Below are 27,376 nucleotides of genomic sequence, written 5' to 3' on the forward strand. Positions count from 1 at the left end.
TCGTATGATTATGTCTGAAAGGGAAAAAACTTACAGGAAATTAGAAAGAAAATAACCACTTTTGTTTCCACAGGACAAAATCTGAAAATACAGATTTACTAAGGTACCCAGGTTTCTTAGTATATTCTTCAAGCTGATTTGTGTTTGCTTGGGCTGCCCATTGTAAAACAGACCAGTAGAACAGCTGGAATAGCAACTGGGTGGGGGCACTTGGCCAAACGTGTGTGTGTGTGTATCTGAGAGATAGATGAACTGGGCCAATGATGGTGCTCTTGAAGTGATTATCATCCAAGAATGACCAGATGGTTTGTCCTTAATGCTCAAATAAACGTTGGACTGACAGCGCACTTGAAGTAGCTGATGCCTGAAATGTCAGACCATGTTGTTAATTTACGGTTGAATATTTTGGGGAAAAGGTTTTATGTTTGCAGTAGGGCTGTTTGCAGTAGGGTTGTTAATTTCAATTAATTAATTTGATTGATTGATTAAAAAAAATTAGTGCAGATTAATAGATTCCGTTTGACCTTTGACCCCGAGCCGTTCTAGTCAGTAAAAATTAGACTGTAAAAATAAAGGAGAGAGAAGAGAACGTGCTGCCTGAATCATTGATTGGAACATTTACTTTTAAAAAACGGCCTGATGGTGTTGATAAAAAATAAAGTGTTGATTAAAATAAAGTCCTCTGCCATGTCTGCAGCAAGGAATTTGCATATCACCTTTTTTTCCATCAACTCTGTAGTAGCACATTAATGCAAAGAAATAAGTGTTGACATTGAGAGGAGTGTTAATTTATTTTCATTGTGTCCCCTAGGTTATATCTGTGGCCTGAAATGCCTTGTATGTGAAAAAAAAAAACTTCTTCCCTAAGCACTTTTAAATTGATTTCCTCAGCATATTAGGTCATATCATAGATTATTATGGCAATTATTTGAACAGTGAAAATAATAATAAAAGAGTCTTTGAACTTTAATGTCACTAATGCTTCATTTGAATTTAAATATTTAAAATACTTTCACAGCAAAAATTATATATGCGATTAATTTTGATTAATTAATCACAGAGTATGTAATTAATTAGATTATTTTTTTTAATCGATTGACAGCCCTAGTTTGCAGTCACTGACACTACTACCTCTTTTTTGATCAATAAATGCTGGTTTCTATAAACCCATTCAGTATCAAGTTTTCGCCCATCATTCAACTGAAACAAATGGGAAGAACCTAAGCAACCAAATGTCTAAGCAAAGTCTTTCGTAAAACAAATAGGCTACTCTCAGATGTTCTAGCCTATTACAATCTCCATTTGGATGACCAAACTTTCACCAAAAAAGAATTGCACTGTGCTGCGTATGGATAAAAAAAGCATAGCTAATACAGCCTTGCTATTTTTCAATAAATCACTGAACATTGTTTAAGTGTTTCCAGTTGTTTATGTGTGCACACATGGACAAACCACCGGCTGTTTATTGTTCGTGGCTGGTCCATTTCAATACTAGAACTAGTTCAGCTACATAGACCTATTTTTAATGATTACATTAATAATTTATGTGAAAGAATAAAATCCTTGGTAACCTTTAAGTATATGATTATATCCTCTCTCGTATTCAATTCAGTAAACTAGTCACACACACACACACACACACACACACACACACACACACACACACACAATCTGGGCTCAACCATTCCACAATAGCAGCCAAGCCCCCTCGAAATACTCCTCACATCCTCCCGCTCATCCTATCCACGCGCGTCGTTCCAGTCAGACTGACCTTACCGTAAAAGCAATTCCCTTCCCAACACAACGCTAAAAGCGACCTTCAGATTGAAAAGCCATTCAGCCAATCATCAGTGGAATCTCTATCCACTCCAACAAATGCTCAAACAAATTGGAAATCCAGGTAGGCGGGGCTACAGTGGGCCTGGCTCTCATGTTTGGTTGCAGTGGTGAGCCTTGGATGGGATTTTGTGAGTTTTGTTTGACAGGTTACTGATTTTATTCGTATTATATGTCTTTGTAATATATATCTTGATGGACAAACTTGTGTAAACAATGTAGTCAGTGGTAGGGTATTACATTTTATACCGCCCCCGATACCATTCCTGTTTCCTGTGTCAAAAGTAACCGCTTGGCTAGCAACGGTAATTTCTCTTCCAAATAATAAAGCTGGTTAACTGTTAGCGTTTTGTTTTCAGTCTAATATTGGTAGGCCTATTTGGTGGGTTTAAATGTATTCGCTACATTTCACGCTATAGTCGGAGTCGTTTATGACCTGAATGTATCTTAGCGTTTATTGTAACATTTAAAAAAATAGCTACATTGTCTACCAACAAGTTTGCTGTCAGGACCAGCTGAACTAGGATAGCCGACTCGATGTGTAACATTCTCCTCCCTGGAGAACTGCAACAATGTTAAAACGACATTGGTTCATGATTGTTAAATTAGCGATATCGAGAAACGCTTCACATTTGCCAAGTGTTTTGATATTTTGGTTAGGCTACTAATAAAGGAAGACTCTCCGCTGGTTGCTGGGAGTCCCCCCTAGGGGTATATGTTTTCCTCAGTGATTGTGGTGATTGGAAGCAATATAGAAGATTTATTTCAAGTTAGCTAACGTTAACGTTACTTCAGGTAGCTAGCTGACGTTCTGTTTTGTTCATTCTCTTTAGAACTACAAAGTTGCAGTTGTAAACTGTCGGAACTTCAGTGAAGCTTCGTCTGTACTGACACCGCACCTTTTTTGAAGTCTCACCGGATAGATTGTTGCTCTGACTGACTGGGGGCTAACTTGCCATTACCTTGGAATATTTTTTACCCGGGAACGATTTTTTTCTGTGTCATGGATGGGATGGCCTTTGAAGAAACTTGACAGCTGTTAGGAATTGTCTTCAGGAGTTACATTTTACAAAAAAAAAAAAAAAAAAACGTTTTAAACTTATTTTAACTACATCCATAAAAATGGATCAGGCAAGTGGAGGAGAAGATCCAAACAAGCCATCTAAAAAGAAATCTGGAGAAGATGAGAATAAAAACAAAAAGCTGGTAAGTAGCCTATCCCCCTTTGCATGCAAATTGTTTCCAATTTGCTTTGCAGCCTATAGCCTACAGTCTCTGGGAGTTTTGTATGATGTACTGTAGGCTATGCCTAACCCAGCTTACACACTGTAGGACTCTACTGGTGGAAACACTTACTTTTACACTAACTTTTTTTTCTATCCAATGTCACACTTGTGTTATAAACCTGCACTGCATATGCTTTAGAGCAGGTCACTTTGTAATCATACCTCAGTGCTTTCTTTGTGGTAAATGTCATTAAGTTTAATAATCCATTCAAAGCATGGAAAAATGGCTTTTGTTAGGCGGGTGGACATAGCAGTCTCTCAATTGGCCTTTGAGTCGGCCTAGCCTACATCTCTATAGATCTACAAATACCACCCAGCCTATGACATAATATCCTGTCCATTTCCCACAATTTCTCCACTTGCAGTAGACTTTTTCAGTTTTGCACATTGTTATATCGGACCAATAAAGAGTGGAAAATCTAGATAAATTGCTGCTCCTGTGGCTAGGATTCATCCATGTGACTTGAGGGTGACTCTACTTGAGAGTGTTGATCATAGAGTGGCTTGTCATGTGGTTGCTTTAGAAACATCACCAGAACATTGTCCTCATCCAAAAGTAAATGTGAAGTCATAAGTGTTCGCATAAAGGATCCTTTTGGAATAGGAGGAGGTTTAGCACTACAGATCTTTCTCTCCGTCTCTCTGTCTCTCTCTCTCTCTCTCAGTCTCAGTGTTGTTTTGTAAATATTGTTGCTTGACCCTGCCTGTCGGTTCTCTCCAAGAGGTGTTATATGTCATAAACTATTCTCAGTCATCATCCTCACTCTGGAGCTGACACCATAGGGAGGAATGTTAGTCATCATTGCCCAGTGACTCCCTGTGAAGTCCAGTGACTTCTCCATCAGGGCTCCTCTAAAGTCCAAAGAGCCTTTTAAGCAGTCAGCCATTAATCTGCTCAAATGCTTCCCCAAAATCCACACACACACACACACACACACACACACACACACCACACAAACACACACACACACACACACACACAAACACACACACACACACACACACAGATAAACACACACAAACACAGACAAACAGATAAACAGACAAACATGCACATACACACACACACACAGACACGGATATGTTAAGTGAATTAGCAGACCCACTACAGGATTAGAACCAGGTCTTATTTAAAGTCAGCATGTCCCTGAAGCTGTGATTACATCAGGGGAAAAGACCACGTGGATTCCCCCAGGACTCTGTCAGTCCTCCAAAATGTGTTGATGGTTTTAGAACACCACAATTTTTTTTTTTACTCGAAAAGAAGAAGTTAATCTCCGCAAAATCAACATGCTTGTTTCACTGACAGAGAGCTATTGTTTTGAGTGTCTTTGTTAGTTGGTTGTGGGGCTTGTAGTAGCCCTTGGTCCCGCGCCCCAACAGGATATGGCGGAATATCAGCAGGCGATTCAGGGTCATCCAGGTAAATGTCATTGTTCTCATACCATTTCACACATAGCATTCCCAAACTTTTCATCCATAAAAGAGAGCACCACTAGGCTTGAGGAATGCAGGCTCCTTGTACTGTAGCCCCAGGCTTTCAGGAGCTCCTGATAGGTCAAGGGCTTGGTGTGTTCTCAGCAAGAGTATGTGAGTGGCAAAAGCAACCTCAGCTGGAAAAAATGAGGCCATACCATTACTTGTCCACTGAAGTCCACTCTGGCCTTGTGGGGCTTCAGTGTACTCTGAGAGACCTCAATGCTCAATGATTGTAACAATGAATCACAAGGCATGAGTCTTAGCAGTGTATACTGTAAGAAGTTTAGGAAGTAAGTGGAGAGGAAAGTTTTTCCCTGATGAGACTGAATAAGTCAAAGCATTATTTCACCCTAGTGCTGTTGGAGCCCTGTCCTCAAATGAAAACAGCTTTCCCTCTTTCTCTCTCCCCTGTCACTCCCTCATTCTCTCTGTCTTGTACACAAACAGTCCCCACCCCGACCCAGGCCAGTTCAGCACGCTCTGTTTAGTGCAGTCTGCCTGAGAGAGTGCTGATGTCATTCCTCTCCCTTTCTCTCTCTCTGTCTCTCTCTCTCTCCCTCTCCTCTCTCTCTCTCTCTCTCTCCCTCGTTTGTGAGCTCACAGTTATGCGTCAGAACACACTCCTGGTCAGACATGTTCCTTGTTGCCCAACAGTGAATGGGCTGGGGACCCATCCTCCTACTCTTGCAACACTGCTCGTGCAAAAGGGAGGACATCATTGTCCTTCATGCTATGGGGTGGAGTGGAGCTTTCAAGTCTTTAATTTGAACATAATTGAAGCTCTGCAATGCATGCATTTGTCTTTATTTCCAGGCTTTCCATTGCAAACAGTCCAGTCTCTCTCTCTAGCCTATCTTTGCTTCTAATCGGTTCTGCTGCCCAGGCATCTGCCTACCTTCTCAGTGTACTTGTCCTTGTGGATCAGGGAGTCAGGAGTAAGGAGAAGTCTGTGTTGAGTAGGATTAGATGAAGGTTATCTGCGTTTGAGCATGCCAAGAGCTCTTATTAGTGGCCTCTGGATTGCTGTAAATCACTTGGGGTAATCCCCTGTCACCCACAGGCTCAGTCTGACAGGGACAAAAAAAAGAGATTTGGGAAAGAACAACTGTTCCCATCATGTTTGTTTAACAGAGTTACCCTGCAGGGTTACATCATAACACTATGTCTGGGAGTGGGGCTTTGTTGAGTGCACAAATAAGGCCATATTCTGTGTGTTGGTGTGTGTGTATGTGTGGCCATTCTACTGCCTGTTCACTCTGGGTGATGTATATAATCAGATGTCAAGGGAGTTTAGGCTTTTAACTGTTTTTGCATGGAGCTGGTTTTTGTAAACCATCTTATTGTATTATTCCGACTGGTGTCTTTGTCGTGGCTATTTAATAGAGAAAATCTAATTTGCCTTGTTAGGGGCGCAAAAGAGTTGTACACTGGCCCTTAACAAGATGGACAAACTCGATGAAGTCATTCACATGGAATTCTGGAAATCCAGTTTGTTTGCATTGTCAGAATGGAGCTGCCTGCCAATGGCATGTAGACTAAGCTTCCCCAATGCTACTTTCAATGAGAAACAGATATGTTATCTGATTGATTCATTTCCTAGCTGTGATCTTTATTTTAGAATTAGCACGTGCACAATGACTGAGCAGAAATATGATTGTTGTGTTAGCACAAGGGCAATATTTAGTTTCTAAAAGCAGTTGCAGCACATCCACAGCAGTTAACAATCCACCTAATTAATGATAAATCCACATAATTAATTTGTTAATGGTGTGCAAAATTGCGGAAAAAATATTAATGGGAATCATATTTGAACTGATCTTGTACAACACTGAAATGATAAACCAAATTGCAACCATTGTGGCAAAGTGTTGTTGGCTGTTCTTAAACATTACTATCATGTGTTGGGTTGAAATGAGTTACACATTTTTTTCAGATGTCTACCTTAAATTGTCTCATACTTCAGATAAAAATAGAATGTTCAATGTTTACTTTTGAAAAGTTCACATGTCAATTCATCTAGTCCTTGATGATCACAGGTAGGGTTAGACGCTGAAACAGTTCACATGTCAATTCATCTAGTCCTTGATGATCACAGGTAGGGTTAGGCGCTGAAACTCGGTTCTAACATAGCACCGACATCGAGGCCCATACATCATCACAATGAATTAGAAGATGATGCTAAAAGTTTTCCTGTAAAAAATATTAAGTAAGGGATAATGTCTAGAACGCCGGCCATTATTAAAAATTGGGAAAATATAAGTCCCCACATAATTAATTTGTTAATGGTGTGCAAAATTAGCAAAAATTATGAATGGGAATCATATTTGAACTGATCTTGTAAACACTGAAATGATCAACCAAATTGCAACCATTGTGGCAAAGAAACATTACTATCATGTGGCTTTTTTTTCAGATGTCTACCTTGAATTGTGATCTTCATTAAAAATAGAATGTTCAATGTTTATTTTGAAAAGTTCAGTTTCATGTCCTTGATGATCAAATTTTGCATCCATCTATCAATCAAAAAGCAAAACAGTTCATGTCAATTTATCTAGTCCTTGATCACAGGTAGGGTTAGGCACTGGTTTTCTAACATAACACCGACGCCGGGCATTTTGTTTTAAAATCATGCTAAAAGTTTTCCTGTAAAAAAAATATTAAGTACCGTTCATTATTGGGAAAATAAGTCCGACAGGGCGGAACCCGGCACCAGCATCATTTTAAAGGGTTCACACAATCAGGCAATTTCGCTTTCGTACCGGTTCAGGCACCGTTTTGGCAATTAATTACTCATCTTCATTCAAGTCGGTATATGGTTAAATGACTCATTACAGGGCTTAATGAAGACTCTTTTCGCCCGCCCTTCCTGCCTGTAGGAAGAATATCCCGCTTGCAAGTTCAGTGTATCGTACCGCCGAATCGGGCAGGATCAGTTTATATCCTGCAGCCACAGCACAGAGGCAGGCTTACGAAACGCTAGCGATTGTTGCAAACGTGTGTATAATGGCAGAGCCGGTGAAGAAGCAGCGAAAACCCTTGACGGAAGATGCAAAGAAAAGGAAAAGAGCTTCAGACCGAGCGAGGGGGAGTTTCGTATAGTGTTGTCACGATACCAAAATTATGACTTCGATACGATACCTGCCATAAATATCACGATGCTCGATACTGAAACGATACTACGGCGAAATCCTAAGATATCTGGAAAAGAAAGGACTCATACCTCCTCCAAGTGTATTGAGTCATTTGTGTTGAATTCGGTGCACTTTTGTAGTGTGCAGGTCAAGTCTGGGTTCTAAACTTCCTACATAATTATTATTTTTATAGTCAGTAAAATAGTAGGCCTACTTTGTGTGATTAAGTCCTTTATTTTTTGTTATAGTTCATTACATTGTGTTGTGTTTTGCCAATAAAGTAGCTTTAAATAGCCAAACTAGGCTAGATCAAGGTCAGTGTTGAAATTACTGCATGCAAATCACTGAATGCTATGCAGAGGGGCCTAATCTTTAGGCCATCTGATGTACAGTAAAGGCTTCCCTAGGCCTTCCCGTGTTCATGGGATTTCTTTGACAGTTGCAAAGGGAAAAATGTGAGGATGGTCTTCTTTGTGCCCAGTGTTCAAGTACGACTATCCAACCACTCAGGTCTTCGTCAGATAGGCCTACACCATTACCTGTTGCAATATGTCTGTGCGCATTCCTACATTAGCCTACGTCTATTTCTTTGATGACATGATTTGCTACCACGTAACAATAACCCGCTATTATTATTAGGACTCAACACGCTTTGGTGGTATGATATGCTGTGGGCTTTAATTAGCGCATTTCGGGTAGCCTATCCTACATCTGGGCAATACTTATTGAACAAATTGCAGTCTACATGCCATGACAAATATTACCAGTAGTACTGACCGAACATGAAATAGATTGTTTACAAAATTCAAAATTCATTGATGAAGGAAGGTTCGCTTTATCCCAGAGAACCATACTCGTTTCACTTAGGCTAGACTAAAACAGAAGAGAAGAACTTGGCACTAACCATGTAGTCGTGTTTTCTATAGCATATTCGTTAACCTGTCGTTCTTTGAACAAAAATGTTGGGATATGTCTGCGAGGTGTTTAGCCAAGTTCCATGCGTAGCCTACTGCTTTTAAATGACTTTGAAACATATTTCACAAACGGGCCTCTGTGTACCTGATGGCTTGCCTTCACTATTCGCGATGTATCCGAAATAGTTGCAGATTTCACTTCACCTTTTGTTTTATCCACAAGGCCGGGGGGCGGTCGGCAAAGAACTACTGTATGTTGGCGTTGGCTGCACACTCACTCACTCAGAGCTGCCTGCTTGATACGCCCACTTGCCTAGATGCGTGCAAGGAGCAGTGAGAGCAGCAGTTCAGGCAGACACAGAACGTTCATTTTAATAAAGTATCGATTCTAAAAACGTCGGAAATCGTATCGTTTTTTCTGTGAAGGCATCGTGATACCTTTTTAGTATCGATACACCGTGCAACACTAGTTTCGTAGAGAAAAAGCATCAGGCTTGCCTGGTGTCCCTTTAAAAGAATCGATTTAGCACCGGTATCGGATAAAACCCAAACAATACCCAACCCTAATCACAGGAGATGTCATGACATATCTACCCACATGAGATATCTCCTTTTGAAAACGGACAGAATCAAAATTTGACTCCATGCCCAGAATGCAATTTGTAATTAGCACATACTTCCCCCAGTAGACAGTGTGTGTCTTGCCCATTACATTTAATCATGAAGGATTTTTCAAATTTTTTGCCCCCCCCTGACTGTTGAGTTGAGGTTAATCAAAGACTTTGCCGCTGCAGACAGTTACAGCATGTCCAATATGAACACCGTGCACATCCAATGAAAGACTTGTTTGGCGTTGCTTGTTTTAAAGAATTAGCAGATTTAAGACATTTAAGAAGACTCTGCATTCCTACATGTGTGGGCCTACTATCCATCACTGAAAAAAAATATCTTGCAATTAGATTAGGTTCTTGAAGAAAACATTGTGACAATATTTTTACAGCTTTTTTTCAACAAAAGCTTAGTGATATTGTGTATATTATTTATTTGATTTTTGCACATGCCAGTAAGCAAGAAAAAAAGAACACTAGCTCAAACTTTCAATGGTTACAAAATTACTCAAAGATGACCTCTGATGAGGTAACAGACTTGCGTTGTATCTTCATCACTGTTGCATAAACACACGACTTGTGCGTGTGTTTGTGGGCGATTTACTTTACTGCAGATATCACTCATAGACAGCAGACATGCTCCAAGAGGCAGAGAGATTGTGGCTGCAGAGAGGCTTTGTGAAGACGGGAAGTCCCCATATTGTCTCAGATGTACAGTAACGTGGGCCGTTGTTTGAATGTGAAAATGAATTGATGTTTGAAACCTGAACGCAGTTCGAGTCCCCTTGGTTCAGGGGAGTCTTTTTGATGGACACAGAACAGATTTTATTCCAGATCGTTCAGCCATATGTAATGACAATATATCATCACTGACTACTCTAATTGGCGCTGTTCTTTGTCAGCATGCTGAGTTTCAGCTCATCGAAAGTATATGGACCACACTGTGTGTGCCTCCTGTTTTAATTTGAGTTTTGGCTCATTGGGGTTTCTTGTCACTCACAATTTGTGTGTTAATAAGCTCAAGACACAGCCTGCCTAAAGTTTTTATTTTTTTGTGATGGGAAGTTGAAGTGAAACACATTGTGAGAGAATGTCAAAGACTTTGAAATAAAAGCTTTTCGTGGATGTCTTTGTAACTCCTTAGGATAATATAGGCTATGTGTGTCAGTGTAGTGAAACACTTTCCATCTGGATCATTTAAAAAGGTATTATTTCTTTAGGGGTGACTCATGTGGGCTCAGGTTATCAGGTTGTCTTCTAGTCAAGCCCTTGGAACTGGGCTGTATCCATATTACGTGAAGCTGAAGGAGTTTGGCATCCGTCTCTGGTCTGACTCATTGAATTGATTCCATTTAAAGCTACATTGCAGCAACACACCTTTGCAGGCATTTCTACTTTATCTTGTACCGTATCTTTTAAACGTAATGTCATGTTGAAATGTTGTCTTTTGAAAGGTGCCTTTGCTTTGTGCACCACACATTCTTTAACGGATGGTCAAGGATTCAGATCCTGACTGGTTCGCAGCTGGTTCGCATGTGGAGTGCTTGTCATTTTCCAACTTTGGCTAATGATTCACTTAGTCCCATCTCCCTCATGACAGAGACCTTTAGAATCAGACAAGCCTAGGAGACTTGCGAGCCGCATGGCAGGAAACCGGTCTCATGTGAGTCGCACTCGGCTCACAGGAAGTGGAGAGGGGAAGTGGTTTGTGCACTCTTTAGTCACGGCCAGGAGGCGGGACAGGCCAGTTGGGTCTGACATCACCCCTTTTCAAACAGATATTTTTGGCCATCAGTCAACGCGGCCCTTCCATGAATGCTTCCTTTGTCAGCATGTCCTCCCCTCGTCTCTGTGGGCTCGAGTTTCGGACTGAGGCCTCGAAATTTCTCTCGCCCTCACTCGCACTCGCTCCGTGCGCGGCGATAAGGATTCGTAAACACAAACTTACATGCTGACTCCTCGTCTCGAGAGCCTACGCTAATGCACCCGTCCAGCACAGAGGGTTCAGTACGGTAGTCTGTGAAAAGTGCCAGATGAACAAGTTAACCTGCGGGGGAGCGGGGAGCGGAGTCACGTGGAGTAAGAGTCCAAAGGCCGCCAGTGGACCAGTGCTCTCTCCCTTGTGCTTCCTTCCCACAGCACTCTTCTGGTTAGAGGAAATGTCAACATTGCCACAGCGCCAGCCCCAGAGGAAGACATGCCAGACATTCTTTCCCCATTTAAAGGCAATTGATTCTCTTTTCAGAGCTACGTACTGTAGAAGGATGCAGTTTCCATACGCTTTCCTCTCCTCATGCATTGTGCTACCCTGCAAAACCCACTTGGCGGCACATTTTTTTTGTCAAGGTGATGATTTGTTCAACTAAATATAGGGAAATGAAATTTGTGTCTCTCCCTGACACAAAGAACTGGGTGTTTGGGGTTTGGAGAATCAACAAAGTACTGTGTGTGTGTGTGTGTGTGTGTGACTGTATTTGGTGGGTGGGGGTTGCATGAGGGAGGGGACCCCACTTCCTGCACAGCTGAGGGCTGCCACTGCTGCACAGTTAGTCAGCAGAAGATCTGCACAGATTTAGGCTGCACGCCACTCACACACTTCTAGTTCTACCCCCGAAGTGTGAAGTGTGACTGTGGCTGATCTCTGAACTTTGCAAACCCCAACAAGTTGTCACCTTGGTGAGAAGCAATGCTGGAATTTTTTTTGTTGAGTCTTCAGTATCTCAAAATTGACTCAGTCTGGCTCTGTGTCATGAGAGGATGATGGTAGCAATTGTTTTTAGAAGAGCACTAAATATAAGGTCAAGAGAGGCTGAGTCGCTGTAGCGTAGAACAACAAAAATGGCCTTTAGAATTAGTTTTAGATGTTCCAAACACAAAATGGTAATTAGATGTACAAAAAAAAAAACAATTGGGTGTAGGGGTGGTCACTATGAGATCATTTTCTCACAGTTTAATGCTCTCAAGCTGCAATAGGCTTGTCTTATTGCTAATGTACCCATTATCTCTGGCACTAATTTAGAGTAATTTATGAAATCACTGATTCGTCTGGCTCACACACGTGCCAATCAGTCAGAGTAGAGTACGCATTGACGGTCCATTTGTATTAAACTTTAATCCGGCCCCCCCTGCATCTGCCCCAAGCACTGCACTGCACTGCACTGCACAGTTAAGCCTTATGAGGTGTGGGCTGCTTTCAAGAGGTGAGGTTTGTGGTGTGTCTCTCAAAGAGTACTGCACTGCCTGTTGGCTGGCAATTGTTAACACATCGTGTAGATGTGGTTTAATGACAATGAAGAGCTTTCGGCACCTGTGGCTGTGTGCTCAAGATTGACAGCAGTGCGACGCTGTCCTCTGCGCGTCTCGAGCGCAGCCTGTTGAAAACACTAAGTGTTTTTCGGCCAGTCAATGACATCGCAAGGGCTTGAAACACGAGCGGCGATGTCAATGGTGCTGTGTGTGACTGAAAAGCTGTTGAAGGCCTTTTGTGGTTGTTTTTCCCCCTGAAAATGCATGGTAGCTTATTGACTCAGCTGCTTGTCAAGGTCTGCTGCTTTTTATCTAGCTTTTCTTTACCTTTGTTTGATGCCCATGGTGGAAGGCAGACCTGGGGTCACCATGATGCAATGTATGATAGGCAGTTGCATTGGTGAAGAATGAAAAGCAAAGTCTTCACACAGACACCACATCATCAGGTGTTACCTAAGCTGTCCTTTAAGGCAGTTTCTTTCACCCAGGAAATAGAAACCTCTAGGAAAAAAAAAATCCTGAACCCTCATATAAAGCTTCTACTCAAACCGCCTGTACAAAATCTCTCACAGAGGCCGGAAGACTGTTATTTGTTATTACAAATGTGAATTTCTTTCCATGACAGCTTTGCCACTTGGGAACTTATCTTCTCTCAATGGTGATGTAAGAACGTCTCCATGCCTCCCTCAGTGCTCTCTACTGGGATTAAGCTGCGTTCAGGGTCCAGGGCTTTGCTGAATGGAGATCACTACTCCGACTGCTCGATTTAGTCCGCTCTGCACTTAATCCCCGTACCTGGGCAACTAACCCACGGAGAAAGGCCATTTTAGGCATGGCAGTCCCTCCTTGGCTAATGCCTAGGCTAACTCTCCTGCAGCAGGACAGCAGGACTTGTTAGCTGTAGCTGTGAGAGGTCTGACTCTCCACTGAGGCCAGAGATGGGAGAGGGAAGCTGGTCATGCTGCAGCCGTCCCTGGCCAGCCTATGGGCGCATCACCGTCAGCTCCCTGTAGAGTAATTGGGTCGCTTCGGGATTAGAGCCCCTGGATCTAATCATACATATGCCTGGGCAGGACCGTGTGTGTGTGTGTGTGTGTGTGTGTGTGTGTGTGTGTGTGTGTGTGTGTGTGTGTGTGTGTGTGTGTGTGTGTGTCATGCAGAGGTGAGCAAGACAGATAGCTAGATTGAGATGCAGAGAAACAGTGTATAGACAAAGAGTTGCAGAGAGAGGTATCGAGATTGGAAAGAAAGATAACAGAGAGAGGAGTTATTAGACAAAGGAAAGAAAAGAGGAAGTGGGTGAGGATCAGCACTCTCTTGCTCTCTTGGCTAGACCTCACTATGATGAGCATGCAGTACTGGCTTTAATGTGGTGTGTGTGTGTGTATGTGTGTGTCTCTCTCGTAGAGAGAGAAAGTGAGAGTGAGAGGCTTAGGGAGAGATAAAGTACATCAATGCTCTTTTGCCAGACTGCCAGAAGTGACTCTCTGTGTGTTCGAGTGAGTGAGTGAGTGAGTGAGTGAGTGAGTGAGTGAGTGAGTGAGTGAGTGAGTGTGTGTGTGTGTGTGTGCAGCATGCAGTATGCAGTATGCAGTATGCAGTGAAGTTCTGTTGAAATGTGGCTAGAAATAGTAGTCAGAATAATTTGACCCAAACATCATTAGTCAGATTCCATCAGCAGCGCATGTTTAAGCGAAAAACACAGATAAGGTCTGGAATGCAGACACTGACTGCCCAAGGTTTCCCGTTTGGAACATATTTATATCTCACTCCAGTGGTAAAAACAATCCCATGATGCATAGAGAGAAGGGAGGAAGAAGTGGATGAAGACCTTCAGACTCAGCATCTCTCCCTCCTCTCTCTCTCTCTCTCTCTCTCTCTCCCCCACAATGAAAGATAGAGGGGGTGGCGGCCGACCGACTCTGTTCAGAGACAAATATCTTTTTTTTTTTTTTCATTCTATTTCTTCACATAGCCAGGTCTCTGTTTAAGACAACCGGCTCCTTTCAGTATGACGCCCGCGAGCTGTTCGGCAGAGCTTGTTTCATAATGCTGGGCTGAGCATGGCGCTTTGGTCCCACGCTGCCCCTGTGACTTGAAACGTCTGCTCTGTGTCTATTTGATCTCGGGCAAGCTTGGATGCCCTTTAGGGCAAAAATATGTGTGTTCGCTCAAGTGTAAGTAAACATGTGGCAAAACAGAGCATGGAAAGCAGGCCAAATAGCATTACAGCTGTTCTTCATGACCGTAATATTTCACTGTCCCGCTCTTCGCTATGTCTCTGCCCTGGGACCGCTACATTAAAAACAGGCCTGTCCTGGCCAAAGCGGCCATATTCAACTACGGGATTCGCTGCTTGAAATGTTGGAATCCAGGAGGGCACAGCAATAGCCCAAAACCTCAGGCATGTACCTAATAACTGTGCACTCCCAGGCAGTTGTCAGGAGATGGCCATTTTGGGCCGGATTCCTCCCCTGATCTAATCCACTGTGGAGGATGATGTTTCGTCAATGCCCAACCAAGTTATCCTCCAGACGCAGCCCAACAGTGCTACGTGAAGTCCACTAGCTTTGTACCTCTTCCAGAGCAGCAAGGAGAACATTTACCACTTTGATGTGGCATAGCACTTAATAGCTTTATGTGCTGGTGGAGAGGGTACTGTTTTACATTCACACTGCTCCGTGTTAGCAATTTTGCTTTCATGCAGCACTTATAAGTAGCCAATAATAGGCAGTAATGTGATAATATTATGATTGAGGTTCACTGAGCGCCCATTGTCCTTCACATTCATGGTTATCATTATTCGAAGAGGCTACGCGGTATGCTGAAGTGCTGATCTATAGGACTGAGACTGTAATATGTAACCATTGGAAGACAAAGGGGGGGATTGAGTTTTAAAGCTCCCTTAGTTCCCTTGCAATACATGTAAAGCTTCTCTTCAGCGGCAACAAGTAAATCTCAGTTTATTAAAAAAGTTTATGCGTAATTTTAATGCTTGGCGTGAGACTGATTCGCTCATCACAAAAAGCATTATCACAAAAATTTTTGCAGAGCAGAGAGAGAGAGAGAGAGAGAGAGAGAGAGAGAGAGAGAGAGAATTTTTGAGAGAGAGAGAGAGAGAGAGACAGAGACAGAGACAGAGACAGAGACAGAGAGAGAGAGAGAGAGAGAGAGAGAGAGAGAGAGAGCTCTCTCATTTCCCTGTAAAAATGAGTGACCTAGCATGCTGTTCCAATGCAGAGCGCTCCAGATAAAAAAAAAAAAGGGGGGAATTAAATTTGGGCAAACGTTGATGAACAGTACAAGTAGCACAATCGAGCAGTTGGTGGCACGGCTGCCAAGCACTCAGGGTAAGAGTGACATGAGGTTGCCATGAGTTGTTTAGTGGCACACGGTGGCCTGCGTTCCCTGCCAACCCAGCCAGGCTGCAAGTGATCCTTTGTTTGTCAGTAATTATGACCAATTAAAGCAAAACCCGATTGGCTCCCAAGTTCTTTTTTTGTTATGTTTTCCATCTCTTTTCCCCTCTTCAAAGAAATATTTTATCGTACATTTTTATGGCAGCACCCCCCCCCCCCTCCCTCCCTCTAAGTGGGTAGAAAAGGCTTCAGGAGCAGATGGTGTAATTGGGTAAAGCAGACGTATCCTTTGTTCCTAAAGGGATTGAGCAACGCTGCATGTGGCGCGGACTCCCTTCGTTGTTTACATGGCATGCATTATACGCAGAGAAAGTGGTTTGTTGTGGGCCACCTAGTGGCACAGTCTCAAAAGGCCTCATTCCGCCACATGCCAAAGCCAAATCCACTCTTGGGGGGCGGGGTGCTTTTGGCAATGCAATCAACTTTGCATCAGCCAGCCAATCTGGCCCAGTGGCTGTACTCTTAACTCGCTCTCCCATGTCACCTAGCTCTACTTAAAATTGTATTACTTTATTAATGATTTTTAGTATTGTTCTCATTTAAGGGGAAGGGTTCATGGATAATATAATTTTGCCATGGAGGCTTGTATTGGTCACAGAGGAAATTCATCATAATAAAAAAAAACTGTGTTTTAATAAAGTTGTGAGACCCGGAAGGTGAATTTGGCTAATTGTTATGCTACAAATTGCATTGTTGCCCCAGTGACGTGATAATGACCTATGTGCCATTAACTAATAGCTTGCCCCACGGACTGTGTAATTAGCTTAACTTTGTTTTATTACCGCCGTTTCCAAATTGATTAAATGTATTTAATTACGTCCTAGAAGTAGGACAATGTTTTTTTTTTTGTACACGCAGAAACTGTCTAAAGTACAGAAATTCCCGAGAACCCAGAAGTTAAAAGTTGTTCAGTGCAGCTCTTTTAAATGACTTTTGTACACGACACCCTCACTTACTGGTTTTTCTCCCCACACACACACACATGCGCACACAAGCACCCCCACACACACACACACACACACACACACACATAAACACACAAACACACACACTACTGATACAGTATGTCTGCCTCCTAATTTTTGTTCCATGTATGAGCCCATATGGTAAATTTCTATCACGCTCTCATCCTCAATGACTCCCCATAAGCCAACCAGAAGCATCATGTTCTTTTTTTCCCTTTGGACCCCCCCCCCCACCACGTCCTCCCTGGCTTCCTCTTTTTTTTACCCACCACCAACTGTTGCCTCTGGCTTCCTCTTCTTTTTTAATTACTCCTCCATTGCTGTTGCCTCTGCCTAGAGAGAGAGAGAGAGAGAGAGAGAGAGAGAGAGAGAGAGAGAGAGAGATGGAGAGAGAGAGAGAGAGAGAGAGAGAGAGAGAGAGAGAGAGAGAGAGAGAGAGAGAGAGAGAGATAATGGAAGGATGGCCTCACTTTACCTTCAGAGAGTGGGGCGTGGAGCTGCGGGAGGCCCTTCTTTATGGCAGCCCTGCGCCAGATCAGCACGCGTTAGTGTTCCGCGGCACACTGAGCATATGGCGCCATGTCTCTGCTGCCTGCATGGAGCCTCTTGCAAATGGCCATGCTTAACGAAGCCACAGGGCTCTGGTAAAGTGGTGTTATATGTGGGTGTGTCTGTTTGTGAGTGTGTGTGTGTGTGTGGGTAGTGTAGGGGACTCGATACTAGATGATGCATTTTAGTTGTGTGAACTGGAGTATGGAGTGAAAGGCCTTAGCTACTTTCATGTTGAATCTGGAGGCACGGTCACTTAGAGCAAAGGTCCTGCATGTATGTTCTGGAAAGGAAAGATGGCTGTTACAAGAGGTGATCAGCAGGTCTGGTCTGTGAGTGGAAAGTTATAACAGAACCACAATGGGACCTGCCGTGTCATGTAGAGGCAGTATGAATAAATGCTGCACTACACCCTCTCCTCGGGCTTGCGGGTAAATCTGTTAGGAGATTTTATTAACTAGGACTTGATGAAGCAGCTCAAGAGCTCAACAAGCGAAATCAACTAAACAACAAATCAAATCAAAACTGTGCAATCACAAAGGGGGCTCTTAAACTTGGATAATCCACTGGTATGCAGCTCAGCATGATTTAAAAGATTTACTGCTTTGGTTTGGGTGTGATAACAAAAATAATTTGTAAGTGGTCAACAAAGTTGTGCTGCCCACAGTGTCAGCGATGGAACAGAAGGAGGTTATTACGTGAATGGAGCATCCAAGATAAATGAGGTCAACAATGGGAGTCACAGTGGTCACATAATAATAATAATAATAATAATAATAATAATAATAATAATAATAATAATAATAGCTTTATTGTCCACAAGAGTGGAAATTTGTCTTTGTCTCCACAGGTGGGTTTCTAAAATACAGACACAATAAATAGACAATACATACATACAAATAGACAATACAGACAACAAACAAATAACACAGTCACCCTTAAAAACAACAATAAATAACACTTTCACAACAGACTGGTATCAAGAAGATGAATATGGATATCTTGCATGGACTATTGTGAATTGAGTAGTGATATTGTACTTGGTATGAATGACTTTTTGTAAATGTTTTTGGTTGCTATTGCAACTGTGTACCTCCTTCCTGATGGCAATTTCCTGAATTCTGTAAACAGAGGATGCACTGGGTCAGACACAATGTGCTGGGCCTTACGTCTGATGTGTGTAGTATATATGTCTGCCAATTGTCTCTGGCCTTTACCAACTATTTACACCAACATACAGTACATATGGGGCGTCAGTCTGTCCATGCTTTGTGGGGTTTCATTTGATTTGCAAATTATCACTTTTGCATGTGTGTCTCTGTGTGTATGTGTTCCCCGGAGGCCATACACACTTAGTGGTGCTTTCAGTTGGGTCCTCATTTTTTATTTGTTAATGTCCCTTCCCTTCAACAGAATATACACATTAAAACACTGGCTGACGACATGGTAAGGTGGTTTGTTTCGTTTGTGTGTATCCATGTTAATTTCGGTTTTTGCTTTTGGTTTTTGCATCATGTTTTGTGTTCATGTTTTTGTTTGTTTGTTTGTTTCATCATCATCTCTGTTTACCATGACTGCATGCACAGAGATACTGTATAGCAGAAACACTTGTTGACACCTGTGCCAATGTCTGCCCCCACCAACCCTCATTATTGTTGGGCACTGCGCTAGGCGGCCCTCTAATAGGCAAGCTACACCAATCACAGGACTGAAGCGTTCTGTTTGAAGAGGGTTTGCTACAACAATTAGCTTTCAATATAGTCAAACTGGCTACCCCTGACGTGATGGTGGCATTTACATTCGAAAAGATTAGACCAGCCTTCTAAAAAGTATTTTTACACTCCACGAACAAAATGCTTCAGTTATGTGCCTAGTGTAGCCTGCCTGTGAGTGTACAGAGAACAGTTAAGACTCAGTTGCGGTCTTGAAGACCCATTTACTCAATGCAGAAGAATCCTTCAAATTTGGTCCCCGTTCTGACATTGGACACATGTTCCTTCCACAAGCGTTTCCATTTATAGCAAAACAGAGTGTCAGCATTAACTCATTGGTTGTTTTTAATGTCGTCCACACAAGCATGAGACCCCTACCTTGACCCACTACTAACAGTAACCTTTTGCATGGTTTGGCATGTCTCACCACCTCTCTCTCTCTCTCTCTCTCTCTCTCTCTCTCTCTCTCTCTCTCTCTCTCTCTCTCTCTCTCTCTCTCTCTCTCTCTCTCTCTCCTCTCTCTCTCTCTCTCTCCCCTCTCTCTCTCTCTCCCTCTCTCTCTCTCTCTCTCTCTCTCTCGCTCTCTCTCTCTCTATCTCGCTCACTTTTCTCCTTACCCGGTAGAAACAGACAAGTGCCGTCAGCATTTCCCCTTAATCCTCCTCCGTCACACATAAAGAACTTAATGAAGCCGTGGCCATTCATCGTCCACTTCTGTAGCTCTTAGATGCACACAGTGTTCTGTTGCTCTGAACATTCTCTCCAGTTCCTCCATTCACTTCAATGTAGGTTTAGAAACTTCACTTGTCAATAGAACTTACTAACATTGAAAATGGTAAGAAGACAGGTAAGTGCAAAGTTTGTCATCCTGCTGGATTGATCAAAAGTTATATCACTTTAATTCATGACTTTTCCAGCATTTTGATAGTGAATTGTGCAATTAGAATTGCATTTGTGCAAATTGCTCCTTTTTTTTTGTTTTTTAACATTTCTTTCATTCAAGTCTGTCAAAAACGATGGACTTTATCAACACGCCATTTGGGCTGTTCTGACATGACTTCCACTGTGCCCACAGCGTGATCGGATCACCAGCTTCCGCAAGCAAGGTGGGAAGAAGGAGAAGCCCTTCATCCAGCACCCCACCGACCCCTTGTCCCCCCAGGCAGAGCTGCCCAAACCCCAGCCCTTCATCGACTCCATGAGCTCCATGAACCTCTCCGAGAAGGAAATCATCGACCTGTTTGAGAAGATGATGGTGAGTCTTACTCTTTTCATACCTTATGTGTCCAGTCCCTACCACCCCGTCCCTTTTTCCATTCTCCGAACAAAAAAATAAATAAAAAAAAATAAAATAAAAACAAAATAAAAAAAAAGTTCAGATTCTCCCCCCTCACCTCTCTGCCAAATAATACCAATTTAATGAAACTTTCACAGAGGTCTCTGTTCAGGGAAACAGACTCTCCACTCCACCAGAATAGAGATGCTTAGATCTCGGACCCATGCAGCAGCAGTAGAGCAAGTTCAAGAAGGCTGCAACCTTGCGGGTGCCTACTAAGAGGGCCCATTTACAATGCACCGTTTCTCGTTTTACCCTTGAAGACAACACTGGACCTCTTCTCACCTTCGGCGATAGCCAAAGCCCCCTTTTGAACTGGACTCTTGGGAGTGTGCTGGCATTGCTGGCATTGCCGCAGATACCCTCGCCCACATCTACAATGTTTGGGCATGTCTCATTCCCGGGCTGCCTTTTTTTTCTTCTGCCTTCAGTGTGAAGTGTGTTTCTCTCATCCAGGCTTAGTATGGTGCGTCTCTCCACTAATTGCGAGAACCCTGAGAGTCTTTGCCAGCAAAGCAGACTACAGAAGTGTCTGACTCCATTTGTGTCTCTGGTTTTCAGGGGCATGGTCAGGGGCTGTCAGAGGTTATAACAAGTTTTTTTTTTGCTTCTGTCTCTTTATCCAGTTTCCTTGTGGTGCCAGCATGCTGTTTGAAATAACTGAAAGGCAGAAGCGTTGGGAGGAGAGGGTGTTGGTGTAGGGTGGAGGGGTGGAGGGGTGGAGCTGACTGCAAAACAGTGAAGGGCTTTGTAGTGCATGGGCTGTCAAGTCAAGAGTTTGTATTGTCTGACTTTCTCAGGCCTTGTGAGCCTTGGCTTGCTGCAGTGTGTTTTGAAGATTTTTTTTTATTTTTCATTATTTATTATTTATTTATTTTTTTTTTCATTTATATATTTGTTTGGGTGTATCCCCCCTTTCCCCCTTCTAGTCTTCTTCTATAACTTTTTTTTTGGAAGCTTCCCTTTTGCTTGTCTGCTTTAGGGTCTGGAGCTGCAGCTGAGCCCCAGTGGAGCTGCTGCTTCCTGATCACTGAGCTGTGCGAGCTCCAGACAGACAGAACAGAGCTCACCAGTACAGCACGGTCCAGACAACACCAGAACCAGACCGCTCTGCGGACATGCCCTTTGAGCTTGCCGTCCAGCTTTTAGATGTTAGGGGGGGTGGCGGGTGGGGGTTAGACCACAAAACAAACTCTGTGAGTGCAAAAGTGATCCTTGAGGAACTTCAACATTTGCTTTTGGTTGGTGCCACAGAAGAGCTTGTTTTTTTGTTGTTGTTGGGAATTAGTTTGCATTGCCACACAGCATGCATTTTAACTTCTATGCAGCACTAAAGAGCAGAATATGGGGTTGCATTGCCACACAGCATGCATTTTAACTTCTATGCAGCACTAAAGAACAGAATATGGGGTTGCATTGCCACACAGCATGCACTTTAACTTCTATGCAGCACTAAAGAGCAGAATATGGGTTTGCATTGCCACAAAGCATGCACTTTAACTTCTATGCAGCACTAAAGAACAGCAGTTTGACGGTAAGTAAGTGGGTGAGCTGGATCGATCCGAAATCCTCAGCAAGACACTTGATGAAACTACTTTTGGAAGTTCTCCTGTATGTGACCAGGAGGCCAGTTGTCAAACTTAATTGAACTCCGTTGAGTAGTTGAACCATCAGTATAAGTAAAGATCCCGCTGAGCGTAATGCCTGTAGGTTTTGTGTTTCCACAGTAATTACATCAGGATATCGGTATCAAGTGCTCTGGATTCCTCGCTCAACTTGCTGGCTGTTTGATTTCCCAGCATGCACCAGCATTTCAGGACGTGTGAAAAGCTGCCGTCTGCTGGTTCCTGCTGCTCCTCGTCAGAGCGAGTTGAACGTAGCTGTACATAGCTTTTCGTAAAGGCATGATTAGTCCCAGTAAGAGATCATCACTCAACTGGAGACTGGCAGGTGGGGGGTGAAACATGGGCTTCTGAATGTCCTGGAGACTCTAGTGGATGCTGATGAGCAGTGCCTCATAGTGGTTGGTCTATTTATCACCAATTTCTGCTGGTGCTGTTTCCCAGGTCTTGATGAGATCCTGTTTGTTCGTTATTTAAGGAGACATGGGGTGGAACATTTATGCATCATATTTATGCTGCTGGGGAAGATCACGTGGTAACTCCCACCGTCACTATATCGGTAACGGAGTTACCGTACACATTTTAACCTGAGAATATTTCCTATACTTTCACAAACATTTTCAAATGAAATATACTAAATCAAGTGTCCTTCCAAGGCACTTTCTTTTGGAGTTATGGTAACGGAGTTACAAAACAGCAACAAGATTCCTAAAATCCCGTTTTCCTTCATTTTCATGTCAAATCCATAAAAAGGGAAATATATGTATAAGATAAAACAACAATAGAATAAGAAAAATGTTGGTAATATCTTTCACAATTATATATTGTATAAATGTGCTTTTCAAGAGCACAAACCCCCTAATGCCTGACACTCCACTTGTCATTGATCTAGGGCACATAGAAACAAACTTCAACCTGTTTTGTAAACTTTATCTGATTGGTAATCATATCAGATGGGTTCTGTGGAGATGTATAACGTTTTATTTTTTACCCTAGATGTTAACATGCGCGTGATCTTCCCCTGCTATAAAAAGACTAATGCATTTTGAGTGACTATAATGATTTCCGCAGCATTCAGTACTTCGGTGAAAACAGTTATTTTAAAAAGCACACAAATATAAATATTCAAATTGAATTAATTTAGCCTTAATGTAAACAATATCGTGTCGTGAAGTTCTCCTGATTGCTTGACTGATGACCTCATGCTCATTTCCGTTGAAATGAAAAGCTAAATTTGTTTTGCAGCCCTGCGGTTTTTTTCCTTTGTTTTGCCATCCCAATGTCTTAATATTACCCTACCTGCAAAAGTGACACATGCTGTGTCTCATCAACTGCAGCTTTGTTTTCCATGTCAGTCACTCAGCTGTCACTCACCTCGCTTTTCAATTGCTCTCAAGATGGCATGTCATTAAAACGCGTTCTTCAATTTGCTGTGCGACAGAAACGACACAAAGAGGCCCTGCGTCTTGCGTGCGGAAATACACGACAAGGCACAAGGAGAGCGAGTGGGCGTAAATAGACCCTTTCAACAATAAAAACAAAAACAATGCTTGAACGTTCTATTTGGGCCCCAATCTACTTCCTCTACATTAAGATAACATATGGAATGTTAAAAAGGAAGCCTTGTGGGGCCAACTATGATGCTGATAATGGAACTCTCTTGAAAGGGTCCATAGATATTTATTGGAAGAGTAATACCACGCGATGAATGTGTTGGTGAGGGGACATTAGCCCTTCATCTCTACCCATTGGGAGCTGTGGGATTGTGACCCTGGAAAAAGAGGGACAAGTTTGGTTGAGGGAATTGGAGGATATCGGAACCCCGGGTCTCGTGTCAGTCACCGCCGTGCCTCGTGCAGCTCTTCATCAGAATCAGCCTCTCATAATTTATTGATTGTTTACATGTACATAGAGGCTAAGGAGGGATTTTGAGACCGTTCATCTCCATCGTATGAAAGGCATCTACCATGCTGTGATACAAAATAAAAAAATAAATAAAAATCAAACCCACTCTCATTGCATCAGACATGCATACTACACACACGCTAGCTTTTTAGTTTGGATTTGCTCTGGGGACTCGCACTAGATGGGATTCCTGAAGTAATATTGGCGAGTCATGAAAGGGGTTGTGAGACGAGGCAGGGGGGCTGGTGGGGCTGATGCTATACCCTGTTAAGCAATGGCAAGTAAATGAGCTAGTCTGGCTTCTGATCTCATGTAGCGCAGTGAGTTGATCCAAGAATGCCAATACGTTGGCCTACACAGTGCATTTTGAATGTGGGTGTGTGAGTGTATTTGTGCATTGTCCTTGGTTGTTTAGATGTGCACAGCTGGCCTATTGAATGGATATAAAATAACACCGCAGTAAGTCTTTAGAAGAGTCTGGGGACCTTGGCGCCACCACCCACAGCAGGCAGACGTGCTTTCACTTCCTGCTGTGCCCCCTTGAGGCAGGATTTAACATCAGCAAGGGTCTCTTAAAAAGCTCACCCCTCCTGCACCATCAGCATGCCAAGAGGTGGAGGTGGAGGTGGGTCGTGGATGTAGATCTCCTGTGCGTTGGAACAGGAAGTGGAGGCAGATGACGGAGTGTGGTGATGGACACTCCTCTCTCATGAGCAACAGTGTAGCTGTGCCCCAGGACCAATACGGCACATGGTATCCTGGGTAGAAGCAGTCGGTACCTTCGGTGCCCAGCTAAAAAGGGGAGGTCATCTAACCCCACCTCCGGCTTTGAACTGGCGCATCACAGGAAGCCGCTTGCTCTAAGGGGCTTTATGTGCACTTCTCTGCTGGAGCAGTAAGTGCCCCTCACCCCACCCACTCTCTCCCCTTTCTCCCAGCCTGAGTGCTCGGCAGCTCTGCCTCTCATCACAGGGGCATTTAAAGCAGAGATGAGTGGCCCAATATGCCAGCCCCATTGAAAAAGGGATGGCAAAATAACCCCCGGTGCCAGAGATGAAAGACAATAAAATATCCATGCAGGGATGGAGGGGCGCGCTCTCTTTTTCTTCCCCTTCCTCCCTCTCCTCCACCGCATTGTCAGTGGTGCAAGACGGACATGATGGGGTCTCATTAAGTAGCCTGGGCAGCAGAGGCTCATGGGAGAAGCGGGCTGTCATCAGCTCGGAGCGCACAGACCCTCCATGGCTCCGTCCATCCCTTCCCGCCTCTCTAATGGTGTGCATCTGCAAATAGTCATTTCCTCTCCAGCGTCAGCGCCACGCTCGGGAGGGGGCTCCAGCAATGCTAATACAAGTGGGACCTCGGGGATGCGTTTATACCTTTGATGCTCGCTCTGTGCCCCCGTCACCCCCCTCCCCCTTTTGCTCCACACACCCCGAGCACACAACTGGACTGGACCTCTGTGGCTGGACTGGACTGTATTGGATGTGGACGGACGTCGCATATCAGCTATGGAGTGTGTGCACTCTGCCAGTGCACAGGTGCCGGTGTGTGTATTCTGGGGTTGGAGGCGTCGCGTTATCTAAGATGGTTCAATTACCTGAGCCTGTCCCAAGCCTCCTCCAGATAGAATTGATAAAGGCACACAGGAGAAGCAGGAACCCTGCTTTTCATGGTAACAGAGTTACTGCATGAGTCTCCAGAGTTACAAAACAGCATATTTTAAAAGATTCCTTAAAAACCCATTAGATATAGTTTTCCTTCATTTTCATGTCAAATCCATGAAAAGGGAAATATATGTATAAGATAAAACAACAATAGATTAAGAAAAATGTTGGTAATATCCTTCACAATAATATATTGGGTTATTGGGGCACATAAATCAGAGCTGTAGGGAAATGAAAACGGACTTGCCCACACCAAGACCCACCCCGTCACACCAAAACCCACCCCGTCACATCACATCCCATCCCATCCCAGCCCTGGCTGGAGCACACCAAGACCCACCCCGTCACACCAAGACCCACCCCGTCACACCAAGACCCACCCCGTCACACCAAAACCCACCCCGTCACATCACATCCCACCCCGTCACATCCCATCCCATCCCATCCCAGCCCTGGCTGGAGCTTGCTGATCGCTTTGCAGGCCCACAGCTCGTACTCGAGCTTGCCCACATAACAATTCACAGTGCTCGGTCTAATCTAGTGAAGTGAATGGCAATTACAGAGCTGAATTAGCCAGGTTCAAGGACTGATTAGTAAGTCTCTTGGCTGGAGGAAAGTAGGAGGTGAAAATGATAGAAAGTACTCAAATGCTTACAGCAAAATCTGAGATTTTATCAATAAAATGGTGCCTGTACCCTTCATAGACATAAAATTGGGGAAATATAGGTCACAGTGGCTCACATCCTTAGCTGTCAAACTATATTTAAATGACCTTAAACTACTTAGCTTAGCTTTGCCCACTTTCCCTCAGTTGCAAATTTGTCTGTGTGCTCATTTGAAATTTGAAAGAGAGAGAGAGAGAGAGAGAGAGAGAGAGAGAGAGAGAGAGAGAGAGAGAGAGAGAGAGAGAGAGAGGGAGAGAGGGAGAGAGAGAGAGAGAGGAGAGAGAGAGAGAGAGAGAGAGAGAGAGAGAGAGAGAGAGAGAGAGGGAGAGAGGGAGAGAGGGAGAGAGGGAGAGAGAGAGAGAGGGAGAGAGGGAGAGAGGGAGAGAGGGAGAGAGGGAGAGAGGGAGAGAGGGAGAGAGGGAGAGAGGGAGAGAGGGAGAGAGGGAGAGAGAGAGAGAGAGAGAGAGAGAGAGAGAGAGGGAGAGAGAGAGAGAGAGAGAGAGAGAGAGAGAGAGAGAGGGAGAGAGGGAGAGAGAGAGAGAGAGAGAGAGAGAGAGAGAGAGAGAGAGAGAGAGAGAGGGAGAGAGGGAGAGAGGGAGAGAGAGAGAGAGAGAGAGAGAGAGAGAGAGAGAGAGAGAGAGAGAGAGAGAGAGAGAGAGAGAGAGAGAGGGAGAGAGGGAGAGAGAGAGAGAGAGAGAGAGAGAGAGAGAGAGAGAGAGGGAGAGAGGGAGAGAGGGAGAGAGGGAGAGAGGGAGAGAGGGAGAGAGGGAGAGAGGGAGAGAGGGAGAGAGGGAGAGAGGGAGAGAGGGAGAGAGGGAGAGAGGGAGAGAGGGAGAGAGGGAGAGAGGGAGAGAGGGAGAGAGGGAGAGAGGGAGAGAGGGAGAGAGAGAGAGAGAGAGAGAGAGAGAGAGAGAGAGAGAGAGAGAGAGAGAGAGAGAGAGAGAGAGAGAGAGAGAGAGAGGGAGAGAGGGAGAGAGGGAGAGAGGGAGAGAGGGAGAGAGGGAGAGAGGGAGAGAGGGAGAGAGGGAGAGAGGGA

General features: G+C 43.8%; 1 protein-coding gene across 1 annotated transcript in view; it reads left to right on the plus strand.

The window, feature by feature from the left end:
* The first annotated feature begins 1,856 nt into the window (after window positions 1-1,856).
* diaph2 (diaphanous-related formin 2) overlaps window positions 1,857-27,376 on the plus strand; it is a 417,030-nt gene continuing 391,510 nt past the window's right edge. Inside the window, exons 1-4 of the mRNA XM_048230740.1 lie at window positions 1,857-1,900; window positions 2,670-3,042; window positions 18,847-18,879; window positions 20,221-20,400. Of these exons, the coding sequence (XP_048086697.1) occupies window positions 2,959-3,042; window positions 18,847-18,879; window positions 20,221-20,400 (297 nt within the window). The 5' untranslated portion in view covers window positions 1,857-1,900; window positions 2,670-2,958. The remainder of the gene's footprint in view (window positions 1,901-2,669; window positions 3,043-18,846; window positions 18,880-20,220; window positions 20,401-27,376) is intronic.

The sequence above is a fragment of the Alosa alosa genome, chromosome 21 (genome assembly GCF_017589495.1).
Source record: "Alosa alosa isolate M-15738 ecotype Scorff River chromosome 21, AALO_Geno_1.1, whole genome shotgun sequence".
Taxonomy (NCBI): Eukaryota; Metazoa; Chordata; class Actinopteri; order Clupeiformes; family Clupeidae; genus Alosa; species Alosa alosa.